This window comes from Setaria italica, chromosome IV (genome assembly GCF_000263155.2).
Source record: "Setaria italica strain Yugu1 chromosome IV, Setaria_italica_v2.0, whole genome shotgun sequence".
NCBI classification, from domain to species: Eukaryota; Viridiplantae; Streptophyta; class Magnoliopsida; order Poales; family Poaceae; genus Setaria; species Setaria italica.
Genome location: NC_028453.1, coordinates 35,511,235 through 35,533,136, shown reverse-complemented (window position 1 = coordinate 35,533,136; position 21,902 = coordinate 35,511,235). Strand labels below are relative to the sequence as shown.

At 42.4% G+C, this 21,902-nt stretch overlaps 3 protein-coding genes across 4 annotated transcripts; all 3 read left to right on the top strand.

Moving 5' to 3' along the window:
* Positions 1-1,313: 1,313 nt before the first annotated feature.
* Positions 1,314-6,497, top strand: LOC101762976 (serine/threonine-protein phosphatase PP2A-1 catalytic subunit). The gene is made up of 6 exons (XM_004965974.3): positions 1,314-1,914; positions 2,737-2,851; positions 4,335-4,443; positions 4,532-4,609; positions 5,337-5,528; positions 6,042-6,497. Exons 1-6 carry the CDS (start codon positions 1,662-1,664, stop codon positions 6,213-6,215), a joined length of 921 nt encoding a protein of 306 aa, XP_004966031.1. The 5' UTR covers positions 1,314-1,661; the 3' UTR covers positions 6,216-6,497.
* A 6,265-nt stretch (positions 6,498-12,762) lies between these two features.
* LOC101763790 (putative receptor protein kinase ZmPK1) lies at positions 12,763-15,816 on the top strand. The gene has a single exon (XM_004965975.3). It carries the CDS (start codon positions 13,183-13,185, stop codon positions 15,634-15,636), a length of 2,454 nt encoding a protein of 817 aa, XP_004966032.1. The 5' UTR covers positions 12,763-13,182; the 3' UTR covers positions 15,637-15,816.
* A 2,223-nt stretch (positions 15,817-18,039) lies between these two features.
* On the top strand, positions 18,040-20,907 carry LOC101764184 (putative receptor protein kinase ZmPK1). Of its 2 annotated transcripts, XM_004965976.3 has the most exons (2): positions 18,040-18,206; positions 18,288-20,907. In XM_004965976.3, the coding sequence occupies exons 1-2, from the start codon at positions 18,203-18,205 to the stop codon at positions 20,633-20,635; spliced, it is 2,352 nt and encodes a 783-aa protein (XP_004966033.1). In that variant the 5' UTR covers positions 18,040-18,202; the 3' UTR covers positions 20,636-20,907. The 2 variants fall into 2 exon arrangements, with proteins under 2 accessions (XP_004966033.1, XP_022681957.1); XM_022826222.1 differs by having other exon boundaries at positions 18,041-20,907.
* The last annotated feature ends 995 nt before the right edge of the window (positions 20,908-21,902 follow it).

Genomic DNA, 21,902 nt, shown 5'->3' with positions numbered 1-21,902 from the left:
ATGTGGAAAAAAATCTAGCCAAACACCATGGGAATTTGAATATGCAAATATGTTGAGCTTTTTGTATCATTATGTAAATTTTCATGTAGTTTAGGTTGTTTTGTGAAATTCAAAGATTAAAAAGTTTTATAAATCAACGTAACTCCAACCATCCAACTATAGCAAAAGTCTAATTTCATCATGTAACTACAAAACTGGACAGGGAGGGCCATCCAACTATCAAAACCGGGTAATTTGGTCCTTTGGGTTGTTTTGCATTTTCTAGAAATTGAAAATTTTGATTTAATTAAAAATATAACTAATTCATTTCAAATCCAAAAAATATGAAGCTGGTACCATAAGTTTTCTAAAAAATGTAGGCCATTTGTTAGCGCTCTATTTGAAATTCTTTGCATCATATTTGTTACTATTTATAATGTTTTATTGTTCGTAATAAAACACAAGGAACATGAACAATTAAGGTTGCAATAATGCCAAATAGAACACCAACAGATAGGTTATATTCTTTAAAAAAATTGGCACTAATTTGACATTTTTTTGATTTGAAATAAATTCGTTATAAGTTTTTTAGTTAAATCTAACTTTTTAAATTTTTAGAAAATGCAAACCACTCTTGAAACCACTCAAAAGGTCAAACTTGTCCGGTTTTTATAATTGGATAGCTCTCCGTGTCCAATTTTGAATTTTTTTTAAAAAAACAATTCAGGTCAAGTTCTCGTAACTCTAACAAATTTTTGAAAAAAAGTTCCGGTTAAGTTTTTCGGCTCCCAGTTTAAAAGAAAAAAACCTTAAAACAGAGGTAGGTTAAAACATGACTAATTCATCCAAAGTTCGAACAATCACCTAATGGGTATTTGTTTCTTTAGGAGGTCCTTAAATTCCTATCACATCGAATGTTTAGATACTAATTAGGACTAATTACAAAACCAAATGTACAAATGGAAACTAATTTACGAGACGAATCTATGAAGCCTAATTAGTCCATGATTTGATAATATAATACTACATTAACCATTTGCTAATGATAGATTAATTAGGCTTAATAGATTCATCTCGTGAGTTAGCCTCTATCCGTATAATTAGTTTTATAATTTATATTTAGTCCTCATAATTAGCATCCGAGTATTCGATGGTTACGAAGTGGACTAACCAAACACCCCGAAGAACCCACAGACAGCCACCAGACCACCACGAAACATCCTGTCATTCTCTACTCCCTCCACCTGGAAAGTACGCCGCCCTCACCTTTTCTCTCATAAACAACGCATAAAATTATTCTGACCAAGGACCAAATCACCAAACCAAACCCAAAAGCCGAAAGCCAAATCCAAAACAAATACCCAAGACAGCGAGGAAAAGAAAAAATTGGAAAAATTCCTCCCCCCATCCACGAACAAACACCGCGAAGCGTGAGAAGAAATGGAGGCATGAGCGCTAGCACCTCCACCTCCTCCGCTTCCACCTCACTCCTCGTCGATCCCCTCGAAGCCCCCGCGCGCCCCCGCGGCCCTCCTCGCCGGCGGGCTCGCCGGGTCCGGCGCTCCTCCCCCTCCTCGGCTGCGCCGGCGGCGGAGGGAACTAGGTAAGGGGAGGGGAGGGGAGGGGAGGGGAGGGGAAGGGAAGGGAAGGGGCGGTTGAGGTAGAGCGGAGCGGCAGCGGCGATGCCGTCGCACGCGGATCTGGACCGCCAGATCTCGCAGCTGCGGGAGTGCAAGTTCCTGGCGGAGGCGGAGGTCAAGGCGCTCTGCGAGCAGGCCAAGGCGATCCTCATGGAGGAGTGGAACGTGCAGCCCGTGCGCTGCCCCGTCACCGTCTGCGGCGACATCCACGGCCAGTTCTACGACCTCATCGAGCTTTTCCGCATCGGAGGCGACGCCCCCGACACCAACTACCTCTTCATGGGCGACTACGTCGGTCAGTTCCCCCGCCTCTTCTAGCCTCCCGCGACTCGTGCTGGGCTTCCGTCGATCTGTGGATTTGTGAGGTGGCTCGATCTGATTCTCTGGTGATTATTAGTTACTAATTTCAATAGATCCTGCTGGAAAATTGAGGTGCTCATGTGCTCGGGCTTGGGGGCTGGAGCACCTGCGATGGGCTTACTGATGCTAAATGGATTGTTCAAACTGATCGTTTCTTCGTTACTGTTGCTTTATAGATCAATAACTGTTTTTCTCTCTCGAACAAATCAGTAACTGTTTCATGATGTTATGGATTAGTGAATATCTGTTGACTGACTTCAAACTCTCTCCCCCTCTCGGATGAGCAGTTAATGTTTACCATGCATATTTTTAAATGGAAATGTATATTTTTAATTGTTTTCCTTGCCTTGCCATGATTTTCTCATCTATAGTGATATACTGACGGCGTACATAGAAAACATTTCTGGCTACCATGTATATGAAGTGCATGAGAAGGTCGAAGGTTTCTTGGAAACTGAAAGTGTGTGAACCTTTTAAGTTTTATGGCATGCAGGGCTTGTTCTCTACTGCTAGATTAACAAATAAGGATGCAGCCTTTATTTTTGTCGTCTGCTTAGTTCGGTTACTCTATTGGTTACACTGGCCATACACGCAAAGCACTCTTACAATCTTATTTTCAATGAAATGCTACTTTTTAAGTTATGTTGTTAAGGGACTAAGGAAGCTGCTTTTCTTTCTATCTATATTTTATATTGCTTTTTGATGCATTTATTTGTTTCCATACCATAGTTGAATTGACTATGGGTATTTTCTGCAGACCGTGGCTACTACTCAGTGGAGACGGTGACCCTGTTAGTGGCTCTAAAAGTACGTTATAGAGACAGAATCACAATATTGAGAGGAAATCATGAGAGCAGACAAATAACTCAAGTGTGAGTTCCTATTCCTCTAGTTGTACTCTACAGCAGTAGAGAGTTTCTTTCAGCATAGGATTTTTCTTGTTACAATTACTTAAGAAAAGGAGGGCACTATTAAGTAAAGTTTCCTAAAATGGTTAAGTTTGAAATGGGCTATTTACTGGACATTGAGTCCATAATAATGTTTGGTACAAAATGCACTTAAAAGTTTGAGTGTCAAGAGAATTAGGGCAATTGTTATCTTTATCTTCTGGCCGTATCAGTTGCTTTCTCGTAATACTCAGGTCATTATGCATTTTGGATTTCTTTGCTTCATTTTCATTCACGATCCTTGTTGAAGATAGTAACATTACTTGGTAAAGGGCATCAGATGCTTGTAAATATTAACTTAGCATAGTATTTGGACTACATATGTGATCACGTAACGGCTGTGAATTAAATCAATTTATGGCACAAAACTTATGCTTTTCTCTGGTTGCTGCATTATTTTCTTGAACTCCATGGTGTAAGTGTCTTTTGGATTTTGTGATAGTAGAAAGGAGCTTAGGTTTACAAGAGGGGCCGAATGAGCTCCACATTTTTGACCTAGCTTCAGCTTCAGAAAGTCATAAGGTGATGCTGAAGTTAGGCTAAGCAAGCTCCTTTTTTTATCTACATTTGAATTGGATGCTAATAGAACTTGAACTCTGTCTCTATCCACATTCTAAATCTGAGTGAATGTTGATTTTGAGGTAGAAACATTTTCTAGAGTGGATTAGAATGTGGAGAAGTGGTATGGATACAGAATCCTGAACCTGCAGCTGCAGATCTAGTGGTTTTGTAATTTTTGGATATTGTAGTTTATCCTTAGTGGGGGCCTAGCCCTCTAAGCCCTCAACAACATTCCACAAAGAAAGTGAGGAACCTCTCTTTACACATTTTTGTCTAACCTTCCAATCCACACTCTCTATTTCCATGCTTGTCAGGCCTTCATCTTCGTACCATTATCTAGATTGAAAAAAATAAATAAAAAGTTGCAAATCGCATTATTCCGCTAGCTTAGTTAGATTGAAAAAAAAATTGCGACTTCAATTATAGATTCCTGTTTAGAGTTGAACAACTAAATTAACTTCACAATATTCCAGTTGGTTAATTTAACAACTGGCTGGTTTTTGGTACAATGATCGATTACTTGCATTCTTTCTATGGCATGAGATTGTCTCAACATATCTTATAGACACAACTTAGCTTCTTTGCGGGACTTGTAATGAATTAACCAGTTATTGATGCGTGGAAAGGATGTTTCTGGGTCACAACATCACGCTTACTATTGAAACCACAATTGCTTCAATATATGATGTTGATAGAACTCTGAAATTTGCTTCCAATAACAACATGGTTTGCGATAAAGTATACATTGTTTCAGTTGTTTTCTTGCATCAGTCTGCATTGTGAAATGCAACTATACAACTGCACCCAAAGTGCTAGGGTGCTCTTTACATGTAGTGTTTGGCTACAGGTATGGCTTCTATGATGAATGCTTACGGAAATATGGAAATGCAAACGTGTGGAAGTACTTCACGGACTTGTTTGATTATTTACCTCTCACAGCTCTTATAGAAAATCAGGTTTGTTCTTTGTTTATGTTGTAGCACATTGGTGTGTGAACTCAATCCTGTTTCTGGTGTGATGAAAGTGGAAAATTCCATTCTGCAGGTCTTTTGCCTACATGGTGGTCTCTCTCCATCACTGGATACATTGGATAATATCCGTGCCCTTGATCGCATACAAGAGGTTGGCAACAGAATTTCCACAATATGTGTGAACTAGTTGCTAATTGTGGATGATTATACACCTCGCATGTTTTGAATTGTAGACCATTCTATGTATGTCTTTCTTGTGAATTGGGGTTAAGGATCCTGTTTTCCTTTTGAGATATCTTGATAATAGAACAAGATGTGTTGATAATAGCTGAAATCTGCATAGACACAACAGGTCTGGCTCTAAAGAAATAGATAGATAGTTACATTTATGAGATATGGTAACATTTATTTAACATATATGTACGGTAGTTTTGTAAATTGAACCATTTATTTTGCATCTGCATGGGACAGTGAGCATTCTTGTATGATTGTGAGAAGAACTGTAGCAACTAAACAACTCCAGATTTCAGAATTATTCGTTCACATTGTTGCAGTTGTGTGTTTTTCTATTCTATGGCCAGGTGAATTTCTGTAAGGCAAAATAGAACCCAGTTGACTCCATTTTACAGTTTTGCATGATCTTGTGCTCCGTACTTCCTAGTTCAGGTGCAGTGAGGAAGTGATTTAATATAGAAGCCTACCATATTTTAGCTATCCAATTTCTTGACACAGTTTGTTCTTAAATAATCTACTATTGACCCCTCAATTGGGCTTTAGGGTATAAACATCATAGCACTTGTATATAATGAGTTTGTTGTTTTACACAAATTTTGTTTAACTTGATTAATAGTTTGCTCTGTTCCCTAAAATGGTTGTAGGTCCCACATGAAGGGCCTATGTGTGATCTGTTGTGGTCTGATCCGGATGATCGATGTGGATGGGGAATTTCACCAAGAGGTGCTGGATACACATTTGGGCAAGATATCGCACAGCAATTCAACCATACAAACGGACTAAGTCTTATTTCAAGAGCCCATCAACTTGTAATGGAAGGGTTCAATTGGTGTCAGGTTAGTATCCAGTGTGGTCAATTTTAACATTGATTTTTTTTCATTGGAAGTTCTTTTTTTTGTTGAAATTCATTGAAAGTTCTGTTCACCAAATTGTCTTGGCGTTTTTTTATTGAAGTAGCGCGAACCCATTTCTGCAAAAGTTTTATTCTTTGTGAACTGGCTGCTTGACCGTGCTTTCAATGGATTTTCAATAAAAAGGTATTCAAACTTCTAGGCTGTAAATATCAAATTACATATAAGATTAATTAAGCTACAAAGAAATCACATAGGTACAACGTGGAAAGCCATCACGGTATTATCTGAGACACATAATTACACACATCATTGTGTTGTGTAGAACCAACCACCATCACCCACTACTACCAGTCCACTACCAACGATGCCTTTTTTTAGAAGTACAAAGATTATGCAATTTCTCCTTCCATCACGGGCATAGGAGCACCAAACTGGAACATTTCCCTGCAGAATCTTGAATAACTTGCGTTGCCTTTTGTTGATTGTGTGATGCAGGATAAGAATGTTGTGACGGTGTTCAGCGCGCCAAATTACTGCTACCGATGCGGTAACATGGCTGCGATCCTCGAAATTGGAGAGAACATGGATCAGAACTTCCTCCAATTCGACCCAGCTCCGCGGCAAATCGAGCCGGACATGACACGCAAAACCCCGGACTACTTTTTGTAATCGGCGTGTCGGCTCCTTTTAACTTCTCTCCTCTGTGCTGCAGCGCCTGGGGTCTGTAGATGTTGCCGTTAGAAAAAAAATCTGTTTCCTCAGCCGCCTTGTACCCTGCTCATTCTTTGGTGTGGAGATTTTGTTGCTGCTTCTCAGAACTTCCATAGAGCATGTTAAAAGTACATGGCGATTGGATTTTCTTTTTCTTTTTTGTTGTACCTCCATTTTGTATTATCCTGAGACACAAGAGAAGAGAAGCTGCAATAGAATATCTCGAAACATATTTCGTTCTGTTTCCAGGAAAATATAAGATGCAGGAGGCCAGGAGCTGATGGACTCTGGTTCCGTAGTTTCCTCTTAGCATAAACTGCAGATCAATTTCCAGCCACTCTCACCCTTTTTTTCTTTGGCTAAACAAGGTGCAGCCATTTGAGACTTCAGCAATGTCTCATACCAGCCCTTCCAAATTATTGCTAAATACAGACGCGTTGCAGCATGGTTTTAGCCTGTAGCGCAGGCTCACCTGCACGATGTTTTCTTGAGCAGAGCCGCTGGTCTCACGTGTAAGCTGCCTGGAAAGTTCAGAGACACCGAACAGACACCGAACAGTCCAAACCAAACTCTTTTCTGCCACGAGCTGTTGTTGTGTTGCGGACTTTGTGGTGGGCACCAGCCAAGGGGTTAGGTGGACATCGACAAACTTTTCGTCGAGGCGTGGCGTCTTGACCTGCTGACAACATGCCAAAGAATCGAATAATCCCAAGTTAAAGATGTTGATGCAAGTAAATCGTGTACTCATCAGTCATCACAAGCTCACAGCACAACTGGCAACTGAACTGATTAGCTTCCCTTTCCCTCTAATTCGTCCGCTTTACGAAGCACAAGAGGTTACAATCGTATACTCAGTAAAACTGTTGGAAAATTAGATAACTGCATGATTAAATTCTGAACTAGATTTATCATAGCAAGAATAAAACCTAGCATGCAGATCTCTAACATATTAGGCAACAACAAGCACGACTTCATGTTCTCAGAAAACATGATGAAATAACCGATCAGATCACGGCGTACGTACTTAGCGGATGCAGCTGTGACGACAAGCGGTGCTGACGGAACGACGATGATTTTGCGGACGGAGCGAAGTTGATGACGTTGAAGACGATGCCCTGCCGCAACGTCGGGCTTGGACGGAAGACGGGCCGTGGTGAAGACCCTGAGCAGTCGCGCGGAGCGCTTCCTAAAAACCTTATTCGTCCTGTCCCAGTGCAGGATCACAGGAGCGAGAGGTTCCGGAGATCTGCTCTCCCGTTCGCCGGTGCACGCCGACGCTTGGGATAGAGTAGACTACGGTGGTGGCGTAACAGCGAGAAGAGCAAAAACCCTAACTCGATTATATGTGTTTTCGGTAGAGACCGATAGGTCATATATATAGGAGAGCTCACGATCTCACGTCGCGATTGTGATCTAAACTTATTTAAAGGCCAAGTAACCAAAAAATAAAATAGCAAAAGAAACCACGCCACCGCAAGGCTGGAGGCCGAATTTTGGTGGACCATTTACGCAGGTGTCGCGCGCCCGTACCCTTCGCCCCGTCCCGCCCGAGCGAGCGCGCGCGTGGAGCTTTCCTTCTCTCCTCACACACATAGCTTGGGGGAGTAGAGACAACCTCCATATTTATGTTGGCCATCCTGCTCCTCCACTAGCAATGTGGGACTAAAGGTTTGCACCACTCCAACCACTTGCTAATACCCTCATGGGTCTTTGAGATTTATTTGGAATTTCTGAAATTGTAATGGGCCAAGCCCATTATTCCATCAATCCCCCACCAGATCTCAAATGCCCATAAGAGATTTTGCCTATTTCTCACTATTGTTTATATACCAGTGTTTCAGCAAGGACTGTTAGTTGAACTCTCGCCTAGAGCTTCAAACTACATTCATCCACAACTTGAACAATGGACTAAGCCTTGAATTGCAAGTTTTGTGCGAACAAGTTTCACTCAAAGTCGGAACAAGTACCTGGCTGCCAGTAGCCTACCCTGCGGGTGGAGCATATTCGTCATACTGCTTGGTCTCTTCATGAGATTACTAGAGATCACCCATGTCTCATAAATTGCGACGTTTTACAGTCAGGCTCGCATAGGTGTGCTCTTTCAAGAATGCTTTGTAGAACAACATCTTCACTTAATCAAGCCAATAGAAGCACATTAAAATATATTGCTAACTTGCCTTACAGCATTTGAGAGTATTGCATCTTCACATAGAGAGGGTTTAAAAATTACTCTCCTCAGTCAACCGATAACTTGTTTTTCCCGGATCCTAATTCACGGGATCTCCGATCACGTATGTTGGGTTACCACTACAACAACTCAAACGGGTCTCATACCCATCTCCCTCGATGCACATTCTATCACATTCCACGATAGCCCTTTTGTAAAGGGATCCGCCATATTTTTGTCCGTTTGAATATAAGTCACACTTATTACTCTGGAGTTTCTCAACTTCCTGACAGACTTCAGTTGTCTCTTGACATGTCTTGATGACTTTGCATTATCCTTAGTACTGTTCACTTTGACTATCACCGTTTGATTGTCACAGTTCATAAGAATTGTCGGCACTGGTTTATCAACCACAGGCAAATCCATCAAGAGCTCACGCAACCACTCTACCTCAACAGTGGCTATTTCCAAAGCAGTAAGTTCTGCTTCCATGGTTGACCTCGTCAAAACTATCTATTTGCAAGGCCTCCATAATATTGCACCGCCTCCAAGGGTAAACACGTAGCCACTAGTGGCATATAGCTCATCAGCGTCCGAAATCCAGTTCGAATCACTATATCCCTCTAGCATAGCAGGGTACCTGGAATAGTGAATCCCATAACTCATAGTACCCACCAAGTAGCGCACAACCCTTTCAAGTGCATGCTAATGATCAGAACCCGGGTTTGACATGAACATGCTCAATTTGTTCACAACAAAAGCTATGTCGAGTCTCGTTGCGCTAGCTAAGTACATGAGTGAACCGATAATCTGAGAGTATCTCAGTTGGTCTTTACCAATTTTCTTGTTCTTTCTGAGTATCACGCTGGGATCATAAGGTGTTGGAGAAGGCTTGCTGTCCATATAACCAAAATGGTTGGGATTGCGAAAGAGTAATCCCATTCTCATCCTTAATCAGCTTGATGTTCAAAATAACATCAGCTTCTCTCAAATCTTTCATATCAAATTTTTGTGATATAAAAGACTTGACCTCATTGATCACATTAATATTTGTGCCAAATATCAGTATGTCATCCACATACAAGCACAATATAACTCCTTCGCCCCTACCATGGCGATAGTACACACATCTATCAGCCTCGTTAATGATAGCACGCAGAAGTTAAAGTTCAGTCAAACTTATCATGCCATTGCTTAGGTGTTTGTTTCAGGTCATACAACGACTTCAACAACTTACTCACCTTGCTTTCTTAATCCTTCACCAGAAACCCGTCAGGCTGATCCATATAAATCTCCTCATCCAACTCTCCATTTAGGAAAGCTATCTTTACATCCATCTGGCGGATGATAAGACTATACGAGGCAGCCAGAGAAAGTAGTGCTCGAATAAAGGTTAGTCTAGCGACAGGTGAATAGGTATCAAAGAAGTCTCCACCTTCCGTTTATGTGTAACCTTTGGCCACAAGCCTAGCCTTGTACTTTTCAATAGTACCACCAGACCTAAGCTTCTTCTTGAACACCCATTTACAACCCACTAGTTTGCAACCATAGGGTCGTTCAGTGAGATCCCATGTCCCATTAGAAAGAATCGAATTTATCTCACTTTGGTCAGCTTCTTTCCAATCGTCTGCATCTGGAGATGCATATGCCTCAGTGATGGACGTGGGAGTATTGTCCACAAGGTACACAGTGAAATCATCACCAAAGGATTTTGCAACCCTTTGTCTCTTGCTCCTTCTAGGAGCTTCACTATCATCCTTCTTTAGCACGTCCTCATGCTCATGCTCTTGGGTTGTTCAGAAGACTCAACAGGTGCAGTAGGTTCAGGAGTTATTTCACTAGAAAATCTAGAGTTGCCATGCATATCTTTAAGAGGAAATATATTCTCAAAAAATGTTGAATCACGAGATTCCATAATAGTATCAACATGCATATCGGGGACCTCAGATTTAACTACTAAAAATCTATAAGCAATGCTCATCTGAGCATATCCTAGAAAGACACAATCCATTGTCTTAGATCCTAATTTGCGCTTCTTCGGAATTAGTACATTGACTTTCGCCAAGCACCCCAAGTACGCAAATAAGAAAGTGATGGTTTTCTCCCGATCCACATCTCATATGGAGTTTGATCTTTATTCTTGTTCGGAACTCTATTCAGGACATGACATGAAGTCAATAGAGCCTCCCCCCACCATGCCTTAGATAAACTAGAAGTATCTAACATGAAATTAACCAAGTCAGTCAGTGTGGGGTTTTTCCTCTCAGCAATCCCGTTGGACTTGGGCGAATAGGGAGACGTCCTCTCATGAATAATACCATGTTTCTCATAGAATTCATCAAAGATTTTTGGAAAGTACTCGCCACCATGATCAGACCTTAGATGCTTGATCTTTCTCTCAAGTTGATTCTCAACCTCAGGCTTATAAATTTTAAAGTAGTCTAATGCTTCATCCTTAGTTTGCAACAAGTAAACATAGCAAAATCTAGTCGCATCATCAATCAAAGTCATGAAGTATCTCTTTCCACCTTTTATCAACACACCATTCATCTCGCACAGATTAGAATGTATGAGTTTCAGAGGTGTCAAGTGTCTCTCCTCGCCACCTTGTGAGGCTTCCGAGGTTGCTTCGATTGCGCACAACTATGGCACTTAGAACCTTTGGCAATGGTGAGGTTCGGAACTAAACACATGCTGGAAAGCTGAGACATTAAACCAAAATTAATATGACACAAACGTGAATGTCAAGTACTTGCCTCATCACTAACATTGCCACAAATATGGTTCACAGACTTATTATAGAAATCTGCAAGGGAAAAGCGGAACAAGCCTCCACACTCATAGCCTTTACCAATGAATTGTCCATATTTTGACACGACTAATTTTGACTCTAACACTACCTTAAACCCGTCTTTGCACAGAAACGAGCCGCTTACAAGATTCTTGTTGATAGTAGGGACATGCTGCACGTTCCTCAGTTGTACGATCTTTCCCGAAGTAAACTTCAGATCTACCGTATCAACACCATGAACAACAGCACGTGAACCATTCCCCATCAGCATGGAGGAACCCTGGGCGACCTGGTAAGAAGAAAACATGAAGATGTCAGCACACACATGAACATTGGCACCCGTATCAAGCCACCAACTAGTGGAATGAAAAACTAAGAGAACAATAGGTAGATTATGGTACCCGTCTCCAGTGTTGCCTATGGTCACCATGTTGACATCCTTGGACCAATTAGCCATTCTGCCCTTGCGGTCTATATGCTCTGGACAATCCTTAGAGAAGTGTCCAAACTCACCACAAGTGTAGCAGTTCATCTCAGCCTTATTCTTCTTCTTCTTAAAGGTAGTAGTGTTGATGACTTTGTTCTTCCCTTTGTTCTTGCCACATGGGAATTTCTGGACCATGTTGACGCTAGACTGGCCTTGGTCTCCTTTCTCATCAGTGTCCTTCTTCCGAGCTTTCTCCTCAACATCAAGAGACGCTACCAGATTTTCGACTGATATCTCTTGTCTCCTATGTTTCAGAGTAGTGGTGAAGTTTCTCCATGAGGAAGGCAACTTTGCAATTATGCAACTAGCTACAAACTTGTCGGGTAATTGATACTTAAGGAGCTTAAGATTCTTCACAATACACTGCACCTCATGGGTCTGCTCTACCACAGAACGGTTGTTCACCATCCTGTAGTCATGGAAACTCTCCATGAGGTATAGTTCATTGCATGCATCTGCTGCATCATACCTTGCAACCAGAGCATCCCACAGCACCTTCGCATCTGTCATGTCTATGTAGACATCGACCAGACCGTCAGATATATTGCTAATGATACATCCCACGAAAAGGTTATTGGCATCATCGAACTTTTTCTACGCTTCAGCAGTAAGTTTGCCAAGCCTCGTATCCCAGATGCTCATATCATTAAACCAGATACGAACCTTTGATTTCCACCTCTTAAAGTTCACACCGGTAAATTTTTCTGGCCTCAGTGACTCAGCAAAACCAGCCATATTGAAATAACAGATCTGATCACAGCGTACGTATTTAGCGGGTGCAGCCGTGATGACAAGCCATGTATCTCGCTGACTTAAAGGAAACAGCGCAGGTGTCGTGCGCCCGCAACCCTTCGCCCTACCCGATGAGGCGAGGCGAGGCGAGGCGTGGCGAGCGCGCGTGTGGAGCTTTCCTTCTCTCCCCACACACATAAGTTGAAGGAGTGGAGACAACCTCCATATTTATGTTGGCCATCCTGCTCCTCCACTAGTAATGTGGGACTAAAAGTTTGTACCACTCCGACCATTTACTAATGCCCACATAGGCCTTTGAGATTTATTTGAAATTTCTGAAATTGTAGCGGGCCAAGACCATTATTCCATCAAAAACACTTCGCAAAAGTTTGCAGGACTCATGTATTGTTTTGGCAGGATTAGGTGTGCTAACCATAACATATCATACCACAACGAATTCTAAATGTTTTCTTTTCCAAAGCACCCATGTGAGGGCCCTTGCCTGATGGCCGCCCATACCACTATGTTCGGACCTGACCTCTCCCATAAGTCAGTCTTCTTCAAAGAACAAAATGACCTTCCTTCCTTAGGAGTCCATGGCTAAGAGTGCATTGCAATTTGGATGGTGTGTGTTTAACACCGCTGTTTCAAAGATAACCGCAATTCTGCATCCGCTTCTCCTCGCGTCCATTCATCTGCTTCCGCACACTTGATAGTGGCTGCAGCATGTGTATATACCAATAATACCATGGATGCATGCTCAGCCAGTATTCTCCTCCTCACTTTGATTCATCTGCTTTCGAGCATCTCAGCCCGTGATTTCCTCTCGGCAGGCTCCTCCCTCTCAGTTGAGCAGAGCTCCGATGTGCTCCACTCACGAGATGGTACTTTCGCCTGCGGCTTCTACAACATCTCTCCAAATGCCTCCACCTTCTCCATCTGGTTCTCCAGATCATCCGAAAGAACCATCATCTGGAGCGCAAATCCTCTACACCCTGTGTACAGCTGGGGATCCAAAGTCAAGTTAGATGTCGATGGGAGCATGGTTCTGAAAGATTACAATGGCCAGATTGTGTGGAGCAACAATGTGAGCGCTTCGGATGCTGGGCATATTCAAGCTCAGCTATTGGGCAATGGGAACCTCATTGTGAAGGGCAAAGGTAGTGCCATCCTGTGGCAAAGCTTTGATTCTCCTACTGATACCTTGCTACCCACTCAGAGCATTAGTGCTCCTACAAAGCTGGTCTCTACTAACAGGTTACTTGTTCCTGGCCATTACAGCTTCCATTTTGACGATCAGTACTTACTTTCTCTGTTTGATGATGAGAAGGACATCTCCTTTATCTATTGGCCAAATCCAAGTAGGAATATCTGGGAAAAGCTTAGAGTGCCATTCAATAGCACCACATCTGGGGCTCTTGATACCTGGGGACATTTCCTTGGAAGTGACAACTCAACCTTCACAGCTGCTGATTGGGGTCCTGGGATCATGAGGCGACTAACACTGGATTATGATGGCAACCTCAGATTATACAGTCTCAATAAGGCAGACGGAACATGGTCCGTCACATGGATGGCATTTCCTCAGCTCTGCAAAGTACGCGGTTTGTGCGGTGAAAATGGAATATGCGTGTATACGCCTGCACCTGCTTGTGTGTGTGCCCCTGGTTTTGTAGTCATTGACCCAAGCGACCGGAGCAAAGGCTGCAGACCAAAGACCAACATCAGTTGTGATGCACAGAAGGTGAAATTTGCTAAGCTACCCCACACTGATTTCTTGGGGTATGATATGACTACCCACCATTTCGTTTCTCTTGACTTTTGCATGAACAAATGCTTGCATGACTGCAATTGTAAGGGTTTTGCCTACTGGGAAGGAACTGGAGATTGCTATCCAAAGTCTATTATGCTTGGTGGTGTAACCCTGCATAACCTTGGTAGTACTGGTACCATGTACATCAAGATTCCTAAGGGACTAGAAGTGTTGGATGCCTCAATTCCGCAGTCACAACCTTTTGCTCCTAAGTATGGTCCTGACTGTAGCACACCAAATAAATACTTTGTAGCAGATTTTCTGGGTATGCTTAAGAGAGATCAGAGTGAGTTGAAGTATTTGTACTTCTATGGATTTTTATCAGCAATATTTCTGGCAGAGCTTATGTTTGTTGTATTTGGATGGTTTATTCTGAGGAGGGAGCGCAGGGAACTGAGAGGAGTATGGCCAGCTGAGGCTGGATATGAAATGATAACTAACCATTTTCGCAGGTACACCTACAGAGAGTTGGTGTCAGCGACTAGAAAGTTCAAGGATGAAATTGGAAGGGGATCATCAGGCATTGTATACAAAGGAGTCCTGAAAGACAACAGGGCAGTAGCTGTGAAAAAGTTGGCAGAAATAAACCAAGGTGAAGAAGAATTCCAGCATGAACTGAGTGTGATTAGTAGGATTTACCATATGAATCTTGTGAGAGTTTGGGGTTTCTGTTCTGATGGTCCACACAGGATATTGGTTACAGAATATTTTGAGAATGGTTCATTGGATAAAGTCTTATTTGGTACTGAGGGTTCAGAAATTTTACTTGGATGGAAGCAAAGATTTAACATTGCCCTAGGGGTGGCTAGAGGACTGGCATATCTTCACCACGAGTGTTCAGAGTGGGTCATCCACTGTGATGTGAAGCCCGAAAATATACTGCTGGATGAGAACTTGGTGCCAAAGATTGCTGACTTTGGCCTTGCAAAGCTCCAGAGCAGAGGTGGATCCAACATAAATGTTTCAAAGATCCAAGGAACTAGAGGTTATTTAGCGCCTGAATGGGTTTCTAGTCTCCCAATTACAGCAAAGGTTGATGTCTACAGCTTTGGAGTGGTGCTACTAGAACTACTCAAGGGAGTTCGTGCCTCTGACATGGAAAATAATGAGGATGAGGAAGTGGAGATGGTCCTTGGAAGGATATCAAGGATGGCCAAAGAAAAGCTGAAGTTGGATGGCAGTGGCAGTGAACAATCTTGGATCGCCGACTTTATTGACGCTAGACTAAATGGTCAATTCAACAATATCCAAGCAAGAACAATGATGAGACTGGCTGTTTCATGCATGGAGGAAGATAGAGACAGAAGACCAACCATGGAAAATGTGGCCCAGATGCTTGCTTTAGTAGATGATGTCAGTAGCACAAATGTAATGGCAGGACCTGCTTAAAGCCTGCATAAATAAGGTTGTTTGTACTAAGGGGAACAAATAACATATAGATGAGAGAAAAAAAAATTAACTGTAACATTTCTTCAATAATATCCATGCTAGATTCTGTTGTAATTTGTGCTCTAAATCAGGAGAAAACGCCATTGTTATTGATATATAATGTTATGAAGATTTGTTCAATCCGAGTGCAGAATTGCATCTAACGATAGCTATCGATCTAAAATTACAACAACAAAGCCTCTTTGTCCCATTCCATGCAGGTTGGGGTAGGCAATCAAATAATCGATATATCATATTTGGGATAGAGTGAAAGACCCCTCTAGGCATACCACAGATGAACTACCAAAGATGTGAGAACCCAGACAAAGCGTCAATAATGCATCTGGTTGTTGAGCTAGCCGGGACTGGAACTAACACAGGAACAATGTTGTGCTTCAGACCAAGATATGATCAGGTGAACAGTACACTCGTCGGCTACCAACCCAGCAACTGTAAAAGGGACAAAGTCAACTATTGAGAAACTGCTGATAACCATACCTGTGTGGTCGAAATGGGCACTTGGCAGTGGGCACTGGACCGCGCCACCGCGGCCGTGCGCCACGGGGTGCAGCTGTGGCAGCGGCTCCCGTCTCCGCCCCGCCCCGCCCTCAACGAGCACCGCCGGCGGCGGGCTAAGCACGAGGTGGTGCGTGGAGCATGGGCCTTTGGGCTCGATAATCTGGGCTGGGCTCTTCCAATAACGCTGCTGAGCTGAAAGCATAGGCTAGAGAGTAGAGAGTGCGTGGCGTTCTCGCGCTTTAGAGAGTCTCATACCGTATTGCTCCAAATTTGACCGAATCTTGTGCTATGCCATCAAGAAACTATTGCGCCTCCTTATCTTATAGGAGTAGTTAAACATGACTAGCTAGGGCATTAAACAATGGCGCCTGTAGCACCAGAGGTAGCTGCTGAGTGATTACAACTTTACATAAGGCTGCTAATCGACGACTGCAAGTCTGCAACAGGCAAATCCGTCCCAAGCCTCCGGCTTTGTGTCCGGTCATCGCACAATCATTGTCCATGCAAATTGTGTGCAGCTACCAGCGTCCAGCAATATCACGACACACAATAATGCATGCAACTTGCTAGTCTCAATTGGAAAAGGATGGTCCGCCATGGCCCATGGCATGATTCTAACAGACGAACTACTGATGCTCGTGTTCAAATATTTAAGCTTACACTATCATGTTCTGTTAGATATCAGTTTCTGTGGTATGAGTGAGATGTCTATGTACAGAGCCGTGTTGAAAGGAAAATCCTTTAACGCATGTATAGTTTCGCTGCTGCAGAGTGAGCAGAGTTTCGTCCCCAAACGAATTTAATAGGCAAAATATATGTACACATATCCTTTTGGTATATGTATGTATATTATACTCGTGCTACGTTATACATGCTCCATGTATGTATTCATACTCCCTCGCAAACATATGTATCATATTTATTTTGAATCATACGAGTTATTGTAATTGTAAAGGTGAAAATTGAAGAGAAAAAAGATCCAAGGGTACAAAGGACTTTTCGTATTAGTTTCATGCCCATATGAAGCCATGTATCAACATAAGGACGAGTTTGATCCAAAACGAAAGTCAAGGGACTAAATTGGACATTCTGAAAGTTGAGGGATGGAATAATTTTAGGGACGAAAATGCCTATTTCGCCTATACAAAACTGCAACACTACAAAATGTCTATTTCGCCTATACAAAACTGCAACACTAAATGAAAACATCCCACAAACCTCGATGTGAAATACCAAAAGCATGCACCATAGTTTCGATGTGAAATACCAAAAGCAGGCACCAACCATAGCGAGGAACTTAGGCACCACCTCAGCGGAGAGCTAGGGCACCACCGCTTAGTGGAGCTTGGAGGTACTGCCGCTGTGTCAATCTCTTCTACTATAGAGAGAGGGTGGAGCGAGACGGAGAAGGAGGAAGGGAGGGAGAGAGGAAGAAGATAGAGCTAACATATGGGTCCCACTACCACGTATTGTCCACGTTAGCGAAATTATCTTTTGAAACAACCAAATGGTAAAATGTAAACAGTTTGATAGTTGGATGGTAGAGATTTCCGGTTTTTGAGTTTTATGGCCAAAATCAAACGTCAATGATAATAATGGTTAAAAATGGACTTTACTCGTTAAAAAGGTGGGTACTTTTGAGTCCGGCATACAACTGACAACCTGAAACCTTACACATAGAGAAACAACTTAACTTTTTTTTTTTTTGGAAATGAACGAGAATCAAACAGTTAGCTCATTTGAGAAATTAATAACATGATAAGAACCCAGTCACAGTAGTGCAGTCCCTCTCAGTCCAAAAAGATACTCTGTTTTGTAAGGCCGAAGCATGGAGGACAAAGAGACTGCACCACAAGGTTCACTGCTCATCGTACTGTGTCTGACGTGAACGCTGTGGGCCGAGTCTCCCACTTGCTTCTTGAGGATGGACGCTGCATTGCAAGTTGGGTCCCTATAACATCGTCCTCCATTCAGGTCACTTGAAGACAACTCAAATGCTGCAATAACCATGGGTGCGGTTTCCAGATTTGTGGTTCTTCTCACTCTGATTCATCTGATTTTGCAAGTCTCAGCTCTAAATGTCCTCTCTTCAGGCTTCTCTCTCTCAGCAGATCGCAGCTCCGATGTACTCCGTTCGCCAGATGGTACGTTCAGCTGTGGCTTCTACAAAATCTCCCCCAACTCATCCACCTTCTCCATTTGGTTCTCCAAAGTGTCTGAAAGAACTGTTGTATGGAGTGCAAATCCTCTCCGCCCTGTGTACACCTGGGGATCAAAGGTCAAGTTAAATGTCGATGGGAGCATGGTTCTAAGGGACTACGGTGGCCAGATTGTGTGGACCAACAACGTGAGCTCCTCAAATGCAGAACAAGCTCAGCTCTTGGACACTGGGAATCTCATCGTGAAGGGCAAAGGTGATACCATTCTATGGCAAAGCTTTACTTCTCCTACTGATACCTTGTTACCCACTCAGAGGATTAATGCTACCATCAAGCTCGTGTCCACTAATAGATTGCTTGTTCCTGGCCACTATAGCTTACATTTTGATGATCAGATCCTGATTTCACTATTTGAAAATCAAAAGGATGTCTCATTCATCTATTGGCCAGATCCAACTGTGAATATCTGGCAAAAGCTAAGGATACCTTTTATGATCAACACAAGTGGTGTTCTAGACAGCTTGGGGCAGTTCTGGGGAAGCGATAACACTTCTTTCATGGCTGCGGACTGGGGTAGTCACATTATAAGAAGGCTAACGTTGGATTATGATGGCAATCTCAGACTGTATAGTCTGGACGATAATGGAACATGGTCAGTCACATGGATGGCGTTTCCACAGCTCTGCAAGATACATGGTGTCTGCGGCAGAAATGGAATATGTGTGTATACTCCTGTGCCAACCTGTGTATGCCCCCCTGGTTTTGAAGTCATCGACCAAAGTGACTGGGGCGAAGGCTGCAGACCAAAGATCAATATTACTTGTGATAAGCAAACGGTGAAATTTGTTCATCTACCCAACACTAACTTCAACGGGCAAGATCTAAGTGCTCACCGTTCTGTCTCTCTTAACTTCTGCAAGCAGATATGTTTGATTGACTGCAATTGTAATGGGTTCGCATACATTCAAGGACTTGGTGACTGCTACCCGAAGGCTATTCTACTAAACGGCAGAAGTCTAGATGGTATCGGTAGCGTGTACCTTAAAATCGCAAAGGACTTAGAAGTATCTGGGTCCTCAATTCCTCGGCCACAAGTTTTTGGTCCTGAATATGGACCAAACTGCAGTGCAGCAAACGAATATGTCATTGCCAACTTCTCCAATATGAATAAGGCCAGTCAGAATATATCAAAGTATTTGTATTTCTACGGGTTTTTATCAGCGATATTTGTAGCAGAGTTAATATTTATTGTATTAGGATGGTTTATTTTGAGAAGGGAGAGAGGACAACTCAGAGGAGCATGGCCAGCTGAGGCAGGCTATGAAATGATAACAAACCATTTCCGAAGATATACCTATAGAGAGTTAGTGAAAGCTACTAGAAAATTTAAGGATGAGCTTGGAAGGGGAGCATCAGGCATCGTGTACAAAGGAGTTTTGAAAGACAATAGGGTTGTAGCTGTGAAAAAATTGGAAGATATAAACCAAGGTGGAGAAGAATTCCAGCATGAACTAAGTGTGATTGGCAGGATTTACCATATGAATCTAGTGAGAGTCTGGGGATTCTGTTCTGATGGTCCACACAGGATATTGATTTCAGAATATGTGAAGAATGGCTCGTTGGAAAAAACCTTGTTCGCCGTCGAAGGCTCAGAAATCTTACTTGAATGGAAGCAAAGGTTTAATATTGCCTTAGGCGTGGCAAGAGGATTGGCGTATCTTCATCATGAGTGCTTAGAGTGGGTCATCCACTGTGATGTCAAGCCTGAAAATATACTGCTGGATGAGAACTTGGTGCCAAAGATCGCTGACTTTGGCCTCGCGAAGCTCTTGAACAGAGGTGGATCAAATATAGATGTTTCTCGGATCCAAGGAACTAGAGGTTATTTAGCTCCTGAATGGGTTTCTAGTCTCCCAATAACCGCAAAGGTAGATGTTTACAGCTTTGGAGTGGTGCTACTGGAACTACTAAAGGGAGCCCGAATTTCGGACATGGAAAATAATGAGAATGAGGAGGTGGAGATGGTCCTTGGAAGGATAGTCAGGATGCTTAAAGAGAATTTGCAGTTGGATGGCACTGAACAATTTTGGATCCCCAACTTTATTGACAGTAGACTGAATGGCGACTTCAACTACTTGCAAGCAAGAACAATGATTAAGCTAGCTGTTTCATGTCTGGAGGAAGATAGAGGCAGAAGACCAACTATGGAAAATGTGGTGCAGACGCTTGTTTCAGTTGACGCTGTCAGCAGTGCAACTAAAATGGGAGGAGTTGCTTATTAAAAGCCTGCGTCCAAATGGTTCTTTGTACTAAGGGCCATGCAAACAATACATTGATAGAAAATGGTAGTTCTATCAAATATGCAGTATCCATGCTATATTGTGTTGTAAGTATGTGTGCTATAGCACCGTAAAATCTGCTCTAGTGTGCTTTACAGATATCTGATTGTATCACCTTGTACTTCTACGGATTTTTATAAGCAATAATCTTGTCCGAGCTAATGTTTGTTGCATTAGGATGATTTATTTTGAGGAACTAGAGGTTATTTAGCGCCTGAATGGGTTTCTAGTCTCCCAATTACAGCAAAGGTTGATGTCTACAACTTTGGATTGGTGCTGCTGGAACTACTAAGAGAGCATGTAAATGACAACCCAATAGTATATTTATTTCTTTTATCCTTCTTTTCTAATTTTTTTTACCTATGTGAAAGTTCGATAGCATATCGTACCAAGCTATCCTACAGAAAGTAATTGGTTCACATTCCAAAGTCTCGATTCATCGTTCCGAAGGGGTATACCCGTTTTGTACCCGCCTACCCGTTCCACGATCCAATCGTACAAGAACTTGGTGACACTGGTCAGGTCTCGCAAAGCCCGTCTGTGCCTTCTGCCTATTGTCCACGCTGACGAACCGCAAGCCACATGAAGAATTTGACTTTCATATGTGCCCAGGCTCTTCAGATGGCCCGTGCTCCTGCAAACCTCGTCGCTCCCTCAAAGAACAATCTGTACGCCGAGCGAGCTCGTATAGCTAGCAATTACACTTCAGGAGTGCATCTTCCGTTAAAACAAAACAAACAAAGATAGGTAGTATTCGTGTAAGAAAAAGAAACACTATAGCTGTATCTCATTTGCATCAATTTTATATCACCCACTAGAATCTTGAGTTGACAAGAGTAGATTTTAGGCCATCTCTTCAGAAAGAGACAATCACTTTAGATACTTGTGAAGACATCACGTAATCCTTCTGTTCCAAATTTAGGTCCCATTTTTGTCCTAAGTCAAGTTTTCTAACTTTGACTAAATTTGTAGAAAGAGAAATTATTAACACGTGCAATACCAAATAAGTGCAATATCAATACATATTTCATATTGTAGCATACACCTTGAAATCTTAGTGTCAGATTGAAAAAAACATCTTGACAGGTAACCATTTGAGAAATTAATAATCTATATTGTTACCTTTGATTTTATCGAAGGCTTACAGATAATACGAGAGACCGGCAGACCGCACATGGTGCAGTCCCTCTCAGTCGGAAAAGAGCCTTCT